This window comes from Siniperca chuatsi, linkage group LG6, assembly GCF_020085105.1.
Source record: "Siniperca chuatsi isolate FFG_IHB_CAS linkage group LG6, ASM2008510v1, whole genome shotgun sequence".
In the NCBI taxonomy this organism is placed as follows: Eukaryota; Metazoa; Chordata; class Actinopteri; order Centrarchiformes; family Sinipercidae; genus Siniperca; species Siniperca chuatsi.
In genome coordinates, this window is record NC_058047.1 from 25,694,630 (window position 1) to 25,708,308 (window position 13,679).

A 13,679-nucleotide genomic window follows, 5' to 3' on the forward strand; every position below is an offset into this window, starting at 1 on the left:
TCGTTTGTGTAAAGTGTAAAGATGATACGTGTTATTTCCCTTTAAATTAACAGAAGTCTGGCTACTGAAAAATCATGCTTGGCTTCACAATGGTTGACAAATAGAGACAATGCTACAGTAGTACTGCTATCTACTGTATATAAAAGCACAATGCTTCAGGCTATTAAATATATGGCAAACTAACACCATATAAGGAAAATGATCAATAACACTATTCAAAATTTTACTCAAAATTTTGGATAGCGTTAGTGATCATTTTCCTTTTCTAGTCCTTCCTAACTGAAATAGTTGAAAAATGTGTTTAGAAGACATGGAAAAGTTTAAAAATTGTTTCTTTGCTAATTTTCTTCTTGAATTATGACAAACACCAGACAAAATTGTGCTCTTTGGCAACAGAATCAGTCAGCTGGTGTCAGAAATCCTGCTGAAAGGGCAAAGTGGACTGCCCAAATACCAGTAAGTCACTTTTCCGGATCCATAAACAGTTGTCACAGGTCAAGTACTGCTAACATGTTGTGCTGCACTTCAAGTCAATTATGTCGTAAACAGCAGATATTAAAGAGGAATGGCCGGACTCACTCTGGAGATGTGAGAATATGATCTTGCTGGATAAAACAGCTCATACTAGCCATATGGTCTGAGACAGTCAGATTGTCAGGTCACACTGAGCCATTAAGATAGACAGAAGTGAAACCATGAAAAGGCTTAAATCCAAGAGTGTAGAGTGGTTCAACATACTGTCAAATTAATCTATATCTGAGGATAAAAACAGGGTTGTAAAATAGGTATCATCTGTTGGGTTATACTGTAGGTTCCTCATATCCAGTGACAATGAAATATAACCACATGCTAAGATCAATGTATGAGCATGCTCCTTAAGAGGATCCATGATAATACTGTAAAGCAATAATCTTGCAATCTCACCATCTGTCCTCAGGTGTGGTCTGTTTATCCAGTTTGCTTGGCAGGTTTCTTTTTTTTTTAACTATACACAATATCCAATGTAACAAAAAACAACAACATAAAAATGAGAAATTAAAGGGAAAAAAAGATAAAAACTATCTTTTGATATGTGCTAAAGGAAAACACACTAATAAACAGCAGCATACAAACTTCACAGTGTATCTTGTATTGTTTAAGTATCTTTACTATAATTACACAGACAAAAACAATGTACAATAGCTGGATGTTTCAGGCTCACTTCATCTCATAATGTCATTATCGTTACACTCTGCAAAGTGAGGCGGCACACATCACACAGCACAAAATGTTTCATCGAGTACAAAACTTGAATTCAGGTCAATGGAAAACCAAAAGCACATTTACAGTGATTTACATGAATTCAGTCCACCGGCACAATCACACGACGATACTCGCTCTCTTTCTTTCAAGCACTCTACTTTCTGAAACCAAATGAAAATATTGTTTTTACCACCATGACATCAATTTACTTTGAATTAAGTAGATGATTCATAGCAGTTTAAATGTAAAGTTAACTTGGCATTATGCATATGCAGTATGACCTCACTTTCAGATAACCATCTAAGGACACTATTTATCCTTTAAGAGCATTTTTTTGTATATTAAATCAATTAAATGTGCCACATCAAGGTTCTCTCAAAGTTTGTTTTTTTATTCCATTATCTTTTAGATTACACTTAAATTTGTGGCTGATAATGGGCAACTGTTTATCCATACTAGATGAACAAATCTGAACTAAAAAAAAAAAACTCCAGGTGCAGGACGGTCAGAGAAAAAAGGGAAGCAGTAAAAGTGACACTTTACTTTGAATGACATTTTTAGAATATTTCGACTGCATGTGGAACAGCTTTCACACATCCGTCCATTTCATGTACACCGACAAAATGAAAGGCACAGATTAATGAAAAGAGCACGACTGAGATTAGTCTGTATACACACACAGCTTACTAAAAGGACTCCTTTTAAATGATTTTGATTCAATAACTCTTGGGTCGTTCACCTTAACTGAAATACTTTTATCACTTAACTGCGCCAGCATTTAGTGCCAAATATCAAAGATACACAATCCGCCAGTTCAAACATTGTCTTAAAAGAAGTGGCAGAAATTAAGTTAGTACAAATGGTCTCTTCAAAAATTAACAAAATGGGGGGGGGGAAACAGTGACAGGGCCGTCCAGCTGGCCACTCTAATGCAACCTACAATGCTCCACGCTCAATGTGTGCGTTGGGTCTTGAATGAGAACCTATTCCTGATTTCTGCCCTCCTGTCACTTCTCGCTGTCCGCACTCAGGCAGACAGGGAGGGTGCGTACGATTGTATGCAGCTAATCATAGCACCAAATTCTGAGCAGCTCCTTCACCCCTTCAGAGAGGGGGCGGTGGTGGTTGTCGACAGAGTGAGAAGCCCCCCCCCCTCCGGCGCGCTCATGCCCGTTCTTTACGCTTCAGTTTGGAGGACTTCTTGACGGCACCGTTCTTGTTGAGCAGTTTCAGCACTTTCTCCTTGTGGTCGAGCACTTTCATCATGGTGTCTCTGGCCTCTGTCACCTGGTCCATCACCAGCTTACAGCGCTGCATGTTACCCTGAGGACAAACACAAATTACTTCCGCTGTTGAAAGCAAACTTGTTGGTAAAAACAATGATTTGGGAGCAGCTAAGCCCTATCAATGCCACAAAAATGAGTTTAACAAAATAAAGCCAATATCATGCTCCTCCACTGTTTGGTTGCAGTGTTTTTGCAGTGTTGGCATAGTGGAAGGGCTTCTCATCTGAGAATATTACAGTGGTGTGAAAAGTGTTTCCCCCCCTTCCTGATTTCTTATTTTTTCGCATGTTTGTCACACTTAAATGTTTCAGATCATCAAACAAATTTAAATATTAGCCAAAGATAACACAAGTAAACACAAAATGCAGTTTTTATATGAAGGTTGTTATTATACAAGGGAAAACTAAATCCAAACCTACATGGCCCTGTGTGAAAAGTGATTGCCCCCTAAACCTAATAACTGGTTGGCCCACCCTTAGCAGCATCAACTGCAATCAAGTTGTAATTCAGCCACATTTGAGGGTTTTCGAGCATGAACTGCCTTTTTAAGGTCATGCCAAAGCATCTCAATAGGATTCAGGTCAGGACTTTGACTAGGCCACTCCAAAGACTTCATTTTGTTCTTCTGATGAGCGGGCCAAAATTCCCTCACAGCGCTGTAACAGACTCATTGCAAGTTATCGCAAACGCTTGATTGCAGTTGTTCAATCACTTTTGCACACAGGGCCATGTAGGTTTGGATTTAGTTTTCCCTTTTATAATAACAACCTTCATTTAAAAACTGCATTTTGTGTTTACTTGTGTTATCTTTGACTAATATTTAAATTAGTTTGATGATCTGAAACATTTAAGCGTGACAAACATGCGAAAAAATAAGAAATCAGGAAGGGGCCAAACACTTTTTCACACCACTGTATATATCCATTTACTCTTATATTCTGAAGGTGTTGTCAAACAGTGAGTGTTTGTTAATAAAAGTGTAATAAATAATGTTTATTATAATAGCAACTTAAGCAATAACTGCAAATAACTGAGCAGAGAAATTTATATTTTAAGGTCTCAGACTGCAGTAACAACCTTACCTGTATAAGCTCGTTGATTCGGTGAAGGTCATCATCGGCTCCTGCTCTCTTCTTAGGAATCAGGCCCTCTTGAAGCGTAGAGAGCCGGCTGTACACATCATGCTCCAAACTCGACTACAGATGAAGTAACAAACGCACCATGTTTACAGAAGTCCACTCAAAAAATGAAAGAGAAAGTGCACGAGAATAATTTTCTCCCTGCAGAGTATCGCTGAAAGACACCAGTGAATATGAATGGATGGAGTACAGCGTTCAATCAGTTACAAAAGTTGCCAGCTGTCACCTTGTTTTGGTCTGTAAATGTGATCTTATTGTTATAATATTTTTAATTTGAACCAATATGTGCCTTACATTATTGTAAGGACATAAGGACAAAGCAGAATTAATTGGGCTAATATATAACCTGTCTGTCCTTTCAGCCACAAACCAAACTCATCCTTTATCTAGATCACTGAAAGATCAACAATACTACAGAGTTATATTTTTGCAGGTCTGGGACCAGCACTCACCAACTGCCTGAGCTGTGCAGCACACAGGTGAATCTTCCAGCCTTGTGCTCTGCATGCCACTCCTCTCTGGTTGGCCATATCCTGTAAGCTGCCCTTCTTCTCCTCTGAGAGAAAAGCAAAGGATTGTTGTTAGAAAGAAAAAGCCAGCACTGTTCATTCCCATATCTGTATATAAAATATAGGTAATGTGCCTGTGAGCAAGAAGCTACTGACCTTTGACCCGGATGTCACTGTACCTCTGGAAGTGGTGGTAGGCAGCTTTCCAGGGGTTCCGGTAGTGCCGCAGAAGAGTAACAGGTGGTCGAGGCCTGACTGGTACATAACGCACTCCTTCCTCATCTGGAAGACAAAAGAAAGTATTGAACAAGTGATAGTGCTGATAACAAACATTATCATCATCACTGACAATGGATGGCATTACATTACATACCAACATATTCCTTTGGTGGAGATTCGCGCCTCTCAGCCCTGCCGGTGATGGCCCTGCCTGGGGCCTTCTCCTCATCCGTGCTGTTGGTCTCGACCATCTCGCTCTCCTCTGTAGAAATAACATGCTGCTGCTTGCGGGGCTTCTTCCTTGGGGAGGCCCCGGGGATGAGATCTCCTGTGGCAGGAGTGTTCAGGGTGGAGGTGGTGAGGGCTGGGGCTGATGACAAGTTCGCATTGGGATCTGAGGGGAAGAGTTTTTATTTACTTATGTGTATATTTCAGCTTCTTCACATTCATCATTTCCTATAATTTTACATTAATCAATTTCACTGATGACTGACATGCTCCTCACCTGGCTGGGAGGTGTCCATGGTCTCCACCTCCTGTTTAATTTTCAAATCTGAGCAGGCGGAGCTGGCAGCACAGGCTGCAGTGCTACTTGCTGCTGGCTGAGTGGGGGAGGCCACAGTGTTGGCCATTGAAGCGGGAACGGGTGGAGTTACAGCCATGGCTGCTGGCAGGGCTGAGAGGACAGTGGAGGCCTGGGAGGAAGGTACAGGCCCCGGCGTGGTGAGCATGGTGGGGATGGCTTGGGCGAGGTGCTGGGCGTTTGAGGACACAGCCTGTTGCTCTCCTCCCTGAGAAGGCAGTGCTTCTACTGTAGCCATGACAGGCGGGGCCACTGTCATGTGCATCTCAGCTTTGGGTTTCACACTGAGAGAGGAATCCAAAGTGTCAGGTTACAGACTCATGTCATAAGTTGTAATGACAGGATGTGAACATGGATGTAAGTGATGTGATCAATGTGACAGAGGCTCACCCTGCAGGTCGGGGAGATCCTGCTCCTCTCACGCCACTATCAATTCTGCCACTACTGGTTTCACTGGGCTGGGCGGGGATCAGGTTCTTACGAACACAACTGAAACACAAAGACAGGATTGGATGGGTAAAAGGAAACATTTAGCCATCCTGTTTGAACTTCTGGGTTAGGTCTAATTTTAGGGCTGAGCTTTGGTTTAAAAATTGAGCTTTGAGCTTACTTTCTAGTTTGCCATGATATACTGTTGTGATGTAAGCTATAGTAGCAGGAGAGTTGTGACATCATGGTATTGGATTTCTCCAGAATTGCATACCCCACCTTTAAGAGAGTTGGCTGAATACTACTTGGAGCACTTGTATGAGCAAACCATACAAAACCAGATGAATACAAAAATAGTCTTGCCCGAGGCCCACTGTCTCACGTGCTGGTGGTATACTCACCCTTCATTAGCAGGCTTCTTGCGGAGGATGCTGGGTCTTGGGGAGGAGACCAGGTTGGGGGCTCCTCCTACTCCTCCCTGGGGATGTGCCTGCACCATGGTGGCTACTGGCTGGGTGGTGCTGAATGTGCTGCTGATGGGGCTAGCTACAAAGCCATCAGCCAAAACAACCCCTGAATAAAATAAAACATGCATTACAAACAGCCCACAAATCAGTGAAGCACTCAAACACCATGTTTTTAATGAGGCAGCATTGATTTAGTAATTACCAGGTTTTGCTTCAGATTGCGCTTGTTGCTGCTGCTGAGTGACTATTGGTGCCTGCTGTAGTCCTTGTGTGGTGATTGGTGCAGACGTGTGCAGGCCCTGCACTCCTATCGGTGCAGGCTGAATGCCCTGCGCAGCGATTGGTGCTGGCTGGATGCCTTGGGTGCTGATTTGTGCAGATGGGAGACCAATCCGATCCACTGCCATCAGCTGCATGTGGTTTAGATGGACAGTGGTTGCCACGCCTACTCCAGCTTGGGTGGGAAGTGCTGAACTTGGAGCTTGAGGAGTAACTTATTGAGAGGGAAAATAAAGTTAAATTGAGATCTTCATGCTATCAAGTTACATGTTTAATCCTCTGCTTTCACATTTCACATTCAAAGTACAAAGTACAGCATATTTTGTCGCAGTCCAAGCTCTTATATGCCAAGTCAAATAATAAAGGATATGTTACACTATTCATCAGTCACTACAGTAGTTAGCTGTGACTGCCAGTAAAACAACACTGGTTAGTGGTGCTTACCAGGATACTGGCGGATGGTAGATACAGAGCTGCTGATGGGGGTGTAGGTGTGTGTCAGAGGGTATGACGAGGAGTACGTCGGCAGGAAATACTGGAACTGCACGGGCACAGAAGGCCTTAAAAAGAAAACATACAAGATTAATAAAACATTCATCATCATCTGAAAAAAGCATCTGTACTTCACACAGTTTCACACATTATGATCACATTTTATTTATTGTCTCCGCTACCTCAGTAATAGATGTAAATACAAGATAATTTCCTAATAATCACAATATATGGATCTCATAATTATTAATGTTCATATTCTCCAAATGTATATATTTATACAGAAGTCATAATTACATATCACCCTCTCCATTATTTTCCTGTGGTGAATGAAATCCGCTTTCATAAACATTATAAATATTGGCTGGTAAAACGCTGTATTTTTAATGCCAGGAGGACAGTATCATCAGTAGGTCTATCCCTAGTTTTAGCATCACCAGCGGTGTGACTCCCCCGATCCGAAGGCAGGTTGGTCGACCATGTTGGTCCAGACTGAAATAACTCATTCACTGTGAGCATGTTAGCATGCTGACGTTAGGCACAGTGGTGTCTTGAACTAAATGCTAACTACAGCCTCACAGAGACGCTTGTGTTGGTGTAGATTCTTAGTCTTGTTACTTAGTATATGGACACATGAAACAGCTAATTAGTACTACTCAGCTGTTTCCATTTTGCCCAAAGTGGCCCTCTTTGTGTGGAATAGCAAATATAAATGGAGGGCAAGTAGGCAGTATGACAGAACTCTTTGCAGGAATATAACTCTAGTGTTTGGGGTAGCTAAAAGAAACACATTTTGTTACACCAGGCTTTCCAAACACAACTGGATATCAGATGTCAACCTCTGTCATAACCAAAAAATTCTCCATTTTATGGATGTTTTTTTTTCCTGGTATAACCATGTCAATGAGTTACACTCAATTCACATTGTGCATTCACCTGTTGTCACTTCTTGCTTCCATTGTGACGGGGTTAGGAGATGACCGATGGCCTGGGATGGAGATGAGGTTGGTTCTCTCTCCGGGGTAGTCGGGCTGCACGCGGGATGAAGAGTGGGCGATGGGTTGAGGGACCACTTTAGCTGTGAACAACACCAAGGAATGATTAAGAGAAAGATTTACTAAAACACTCTATGAATTGATTTAGATTAAGATAACACCTCCTGCTTATGAAGCACACAAGTGTTCTTACCAAAGAGACAAAATGGCCAACTTACCAACAGGGATGGCAGAGGTAGTCACTGCTGTAGCATGAGAGGAGTGTGAGGCCATTGTCATGGTGACAATAGTGTTACTGGTCATTTGGGTATGTGGCACAGTGCCTAAACACGAAGAAGACAGGATTATCAATATTTCTGTGAGAATAACTGCCCAATTTGAAGTTAAATTTTTTTGTTCCTTTAGTCAACCATTAGTGTTGTGACTAGCCTTTAGATATTAATTTACAAAAAGTCAATACCTATTGTGGTGGTTGATGGCACAGTGTTAGTGGCAACAATTGGTGCCACAGTTGCTGCAGCTACTGGTGTCACAGGACTGAAGATAGGTTTCTGTGGGGAACAAAAAATAAGAGCAACTATTTCAGTCACTGTATAAAATGACTATTCATTATTTTTGCAGGCAGCCATCAATAAGCAGTAACCTGTGTCATGGTGTGCGGAGGCTGAGGCTTTTGAGCCCCAATTGCAGGGTGAGACGGCAGTGTGATCCGTGTGGCGGTGTCACGGGATGTCTGAGACCTCTGAATACTGACGGTGGCCGGAGGGGTGTGAATGGTCAGCCCTGGACGCCTGAAAGAAAACATCACTGCCCCTTTAGTGCATCAACTCAGGCACATGCAAGGTTTGATAAAGTCCAGAGGGAATGGTCAGTGCAGAAAACATCTCCATGTTACACAAAGTTTGTTTGTTTTTTCGTTTTAATGAAATGTCCCTTTTTCCTTTCTCTTTTTTACATCCCTTCAGGCCTCTAAAATCCATCAAATGAAACAATATGAGACAGAAAAACAACTCTTTATACTTCAAAATAAAAATACACCCTCTTACCTATACATACCTCTTACCTGTAGTGCTATTTATCCATGTAGATTGTTTTGGTGTGAGTTTGAGAACCACAAACGAGCGCCATCCAGTTCCATTACATTCAAAAAAGGCAGACATCTCTACGGCCGATATCTCCAAAACTCGGCAACTCACACCAAAACAATCTAGATGGATAAATAACACTACAGATAAGAGGGAAAATATGTATTTTTGATTTTGGGGTGAACTGACACAAGCCGAAAAGGTTTGGAACCACCTGTCTGCTATCTTTTATGGAGACTGGATGCTTGGTAAACAAGCTCATTATGTCCTTAAATTCATACAAATATCTATACAGACAAGAGGAACAAAAAATAAGCAAAAACACACTGTTTTCAGAAATGCAGCCTAAATTAAGATTGTGTCATTTTCTTTTAATTTCCTTCAAAATCTGACCCTAGACAGCGCACAAGGGCTTCACATGTCTGAACAACCGGTCACCACAAACAATTTTGTTTTACTTTGCTGTAAAACTCCTTGTCATCAAATGAAATAGTGACTTATTATTACTTCCAGTGCTCACACATGCAGCATCTCTGCTTAGGGCCTAGTCAGTAAATTCTCAGACTGCAACTTACCCATGTGCCACCTCTGCAGAGTGCGTTACTGTTGGGCTGATAACTGGGGACTGAGTTCTCGTTGCTGAAATGGGGGCCACCACAGTTGGAAGCACGGCTGTAGTTGTTGTTACAGCAGGGCGGGACTGTGGACAGCGGGGTATGCCACTGTTACACACAATGTTTCTAAACGTCCAATACAAAATCAACACTTCTTTAGATTAAAGTACATTAGAGCACCTGAATAGTCTGGTGGATGATGTGCTGCACTGTGGGCTGGCCGGGGCCCGCGCTTGCTCCAGTGGCTGGCCGCAGGACAGTTTTGGAGCTGGACATAACAGCTGCTGCAGCAGCCCCTACAGGGGGAAAAATAGACTGATCTAGAGATATGCACTGCTGCACATGAGTGGTAAATAGACTACTGTTTCAAGGACAAGCAAACATCAAGCCTCGCATACTGTTCATCATGCATACCTCGAGGTAAATGGGATGTGAAGGTCTGGGGAGGGACCGCAGGGGTTCCGATCTGCAATGCAGGGGCACTGCCCCTAATGATCTGAATGTTAGCTGGCATCAGGTGGTGTAGGTTGCTGGTGTGACCCTGAAACACAATGAAAGCAGTCCACAACTTGAGACATCGGCAAGAAAGATACAGTAACATACAGTAATAGTCAATGCACAGTGCACTCACCTGCTGACCACTGATAGTTGCCACAGGAATAGATGGGGTTGTAGCAATACTGCTCTCTATGGTGACAGTAATGTGACCAGGCACCTTTGGGGGTATAGAGATATGACCCTGGTTGGAAGCTGGTGCGGGGGCAATAGGACGACTTTGCATAGGCGACTTCAGGACAGCCTAAAGAAAGACACAAAACAAATACATTTTCTGTTTTTTAGGGTTAGGGTAAGGGAGCAATGCTAGAAAAAAAGTTGTTTATTGAAACCAACAAAATGCAACATCAAACATTCACCACCCAAAGGTAAACTCCAACTACACAATCCATGCACACCTTAAATGACATATTGCAGTAGAACTATTGAATTTTTAATAATTGTAAGGTTAGACAGTTTGCACATGGCCTGTATCCTTATTAAGTTGACACTAAATTTTATTATTAGTTATTAATCAAAATAATAAGCCGTCAAAGTCCTTCCAGATTAAACACCTCTGGAACAATATGTTTCTGATTCATTACTAATTGAGCACAAGGTGTATCCAAAGTAACATGTCAACAAGATCTTTAAAAATTATTCACTCCAGTTGAATTATGGAACCTGCATGATTTAAAAAAGAAAAAGAAAAAAGCAGTTGCTTCAGAAGATATATTATAAAAATATTTTTTCAGTCACAGGGTTCATCCTTCCAAATTGAATTACATAACAAGAACTACCAATTTAAACAGAACTGAGAGTTCCCTGTTCATTCCATTGTCCTTCCTCTTGAGCTAATCTGCCATTGGCTGCTGCCAAGTTTGATCTCAGATTTCACTGTAGGACCAGTTGACACTAAACAAGCCCAGACTAAGCCTTGTGATATTAAGCACACTTTAAAATGAAACCTGTCCACCTCTGTCTGGGGGTCACAAGGATGGGAAGAGGAGACCAAATTGTTACATGCTGAATCCTTTCAAAATTCAAGATTACCTGTCGGCCCCTTATTAGCCCTGACTCATCCCAACAATCGCTCCAGCCGAGCCTCCGATTTCAGAAAGGTTATCTTACCTGAACCTGCAATAATTCAACACTTTCTGAGTGAATAACTCAACCTCAATCATCTGCAGTTTATTGTTCATCTAACCACAGAATGCATTATATCTTTGCCATTTTATGTGTGATTAAAGTGAGGTTCAGCTCACACTGAAGATGGTATAGACAATACATATTTTACTATCAATATGTATAGAAAGCTTCTATGAGTTTTAACAGTTACAGACATAGTCATCACCTTCATCTGTCCCTCAGTCAGGACTGCAGGCTGGCCCTGTGGGAGGTGGACCGAGGGGGCAGGTACAGTTACGGGTGTGCCAGGCTGGATGGGCACGGTTTGGGGAGTAGCTTGTGGCTGGCTGTGCGTCTGTACTTGTGGGTAAGGTCTGACCACCATGGTCTCCTGCTTGTCATCTCTGAACGCCAAGGTTCCCCCGCCCCCGGCAGGTGGATGATTCTGCTGCCCGTGCTCAGCATCCCGGCTGCTGTCCGCATCTCCACCACCTAAGGAAAAAGAGTTTGATGAAGCATTTACAGGGGTCTTCCTCGCCCTATATGAAGTATAGTGCGAGTAATGTGAGTGACAATGAATTACCTGATGCATTTGACGGCTGATTGACAGACACTAGGTTTCCAGCAGTAGGGATCTGAGGCGCTCCCCCGCTGGAAGCAGGCAGCCCGTGACGGGGGAATTGCTGGGAGCTCATTTTAACTATTTGACCTAAAATAGTGTTAAGATTGTACATTAATTCGAGTATCAGACATACTGAAGACATCAATAAGGTTTACAGTCAGTTAATAATTGCATTCCGAATATTTAGCATGTAAGACAGCTACAACAATAAAAGCCTACCAGTTTAACCCTTAACAGGCGGCGCGAGGACATAAACAGGCTAATGTAGCGCTGCGGAATATTTTGGTTACCAACTAGCAAAGGAGCCAGGAGCAAGTGGGTAACATTAACGTTAAGCAACTGGTGTTGATAAAAATGGATAACGTTGTAAATGTATTTTACTATGAAAAACAAGACAATAACATTTTATGGACCCTTTTTTTTACCGTTATATGGGCAATAACATATGACAAAAGTGCTCGACAACTGTATCGTTGCTTATGAAATATCAACTATGTACAGGTACAAAAAAAGACTTTTCGACTGTCTACATAAAAATGACCAAACCCGATATCTGCTCAATCAAATAATGCTCACTGTGGTCACTGGTTTTGGTTCGGTAACCTTAAAACTAAAAAGCTACCTCGTTAGCCAGCTATCTAAGCTAGCAGCAGGCTAACGATAGAATCGCTAACCCTGGTGCCGCCTGCTTTTCATGCTAAATCCTGAACTTCCTAAAGAGCACAACAGCATAAACTTCATGGGGCTAAATAAACAAACACGTTTCTACATGTGTGCAGATGTTACCGTACCGCGGAGTTACTAGGCAATGGTCGTTTTGTGGATTACAAATTTTTCCATTCGTCTTTTCTTTTTTCCAACATGTAAGCCGGAAGAACGCTCAGCAAGGACCGGACCGCCCTGTTTCATTCCACCAATCAGAGAAGAGACTTCCAGATCGCTGGCCAATCGGAGCTCCGGAGATGTTTTGACCACCCTAAACTTGCACCAGGAAGGGGGGACTGTCGAGGGAACGCTACGACCTAAAAGGGTCCAACTGCAGCATCTCAGACCAGATATTATCGCCCACCCATCCCCGCTGGTCGATGCAAGATATCTAACAGTAAATAATAATAATTATAATCAGTATCAGGAAAATGAGAAAGAAAACCGTATGGCGTTTTAGTTATATAGTTAGTGATGACACGTCGTAAGTTTATTAATCAATTAATTTGTTGGAAAGCTAGACGCTGGCGGCTAATGAGCTACCACAGGCTGTATGTTTTATACAGTCTGGCTGTATGCAGTAAACTGCAAGCTAATGTTAGCTAACTCGCTAAACTGTATGGGAAATTATAGTAATGTTTGAAAGCTAATAGGCTAGCAGTGGCAACCGGCAGTCCAGTAGTGCCCTTTCTCTACTAAAGTCGGAACAAACTTTTAAATAAGATCTTCTAGATCTAATATGAGTGAAGATTCAGATACGACCTGCATCACCAGAGTCACATGGTCGACGGAGGCAACCGAGCTAGCACTTGAGCTAATCTGCTAGCACTGCCAGTTGGTCACCATTGGCTTTGAAGACAAGTATTACAATGTTATACAATATTATGGAATGTCATTTTACATAGGTTATCATTGGCCACTGGTGGAAGAAGTCCTCTGATGTAAAAGTCAGAATACTACAGTTAAACAAATGTGTAAATATACAATTACAAATGCAAATCCTGCATTCAATAAACTAAAGAAAACGTACAGATTATTAACAAAATGTACATACGTGTCAAAATAAATTTAAATGACTCTTAAGAGAGTTAAATATTTTACATTATTTGGTTGTTATTATTGATGCACAACATGTGAGGAGCATTTTAATGTTGTAGCTGGTCAATGTATATGTACATGTTGGTAGTTTAATCTTTACCATCATATGTATCGTGCTATGTATGTAAAATCTTAATCTACAATAGCTGTCAGAGAAATGTAATAGTGTAAAAAGTACAGTATTTGACACTGAAATGTAGTGAAGTAGATGTATAAAGTTCCAGCATGTGTTCCCAGCTAAATGCTACTGAAA

General features: G+C 41.8%; 1 protein-coding gene across 1 annotated transcript; it reads right to left on the reverse strand.

Moving 5' to 3' along the window:
• Positions 1–1,129: 1,129 nt before the first annotated feature.
• On the reverse strand, positions 1,130–12,584 carry sap130a (Sin3A-associated protein a). Its single transcript, XM_044198225.1, has 21 exons — positions 12,415–12,584; positions 11,585–11,710; positions 11,228–11,493; positions 9,971–10,138; positions 9,754–9,880; positions 9,520–9,635; positions 9,301–9,425; positions 8,284–8,431; positions 8,101–8,191; positions 7,859–7,963; positions 7,582–7,723; positions 6,598–6,713; positions 6,077–6,367; positions 5,809–5,980; positions 5,369–5,467; positions 4,901–5,262; positions 4,550–4,789; positions 4,333–4,458; positions 4,120–4,223; positions 3,611–3,724; positions 1,130–2,565 (listed from the first exon to the last, which is right to left on the reverse strand). Exons 2-21 carry the CDS (start codon positions 11,694–11,696, stop codon positions 2,407–2,409), a joined length of 3,183 nt encoding a protein of 1,060 aa, XP_044054160.1. The 5' UTR covers positions 11,697–11,710; positions 12,415–12,584; the 3' UTR covers positions 1,130–2,406.
• Positions 12,585–13,679: the final 1,095 nt, after the last annotated feature.

What these genes read in the sequence shown, in the direction of transcription:
- sap130a (XM_044198225.1), bottom strand. Translation starts at nt 11,696, where the DNA reads ATGAGCTCCCAGCAATTCCCCCGTCACGGGCTGCCTGCTTCCAGCGGG. An exon ending in GGATCTCCCCGACCTGCAGG is followed by an intron (nt 5,263 to 5,368) that starts GTGAGCCTCTGT and finishes TTCCTCTCTCAG; the next exon opens with TGTGAAACCCAAAGCTGAGA. An exon ending in TCCACCAAAGGAATATGTTG is followed by an intron (nt 4,459 to 4,549) that starts GTATGTAATGTA and finishes TTTGTCTTCCAG; the next exon opens with ATGAGGAAGGAGTGCGTTAT.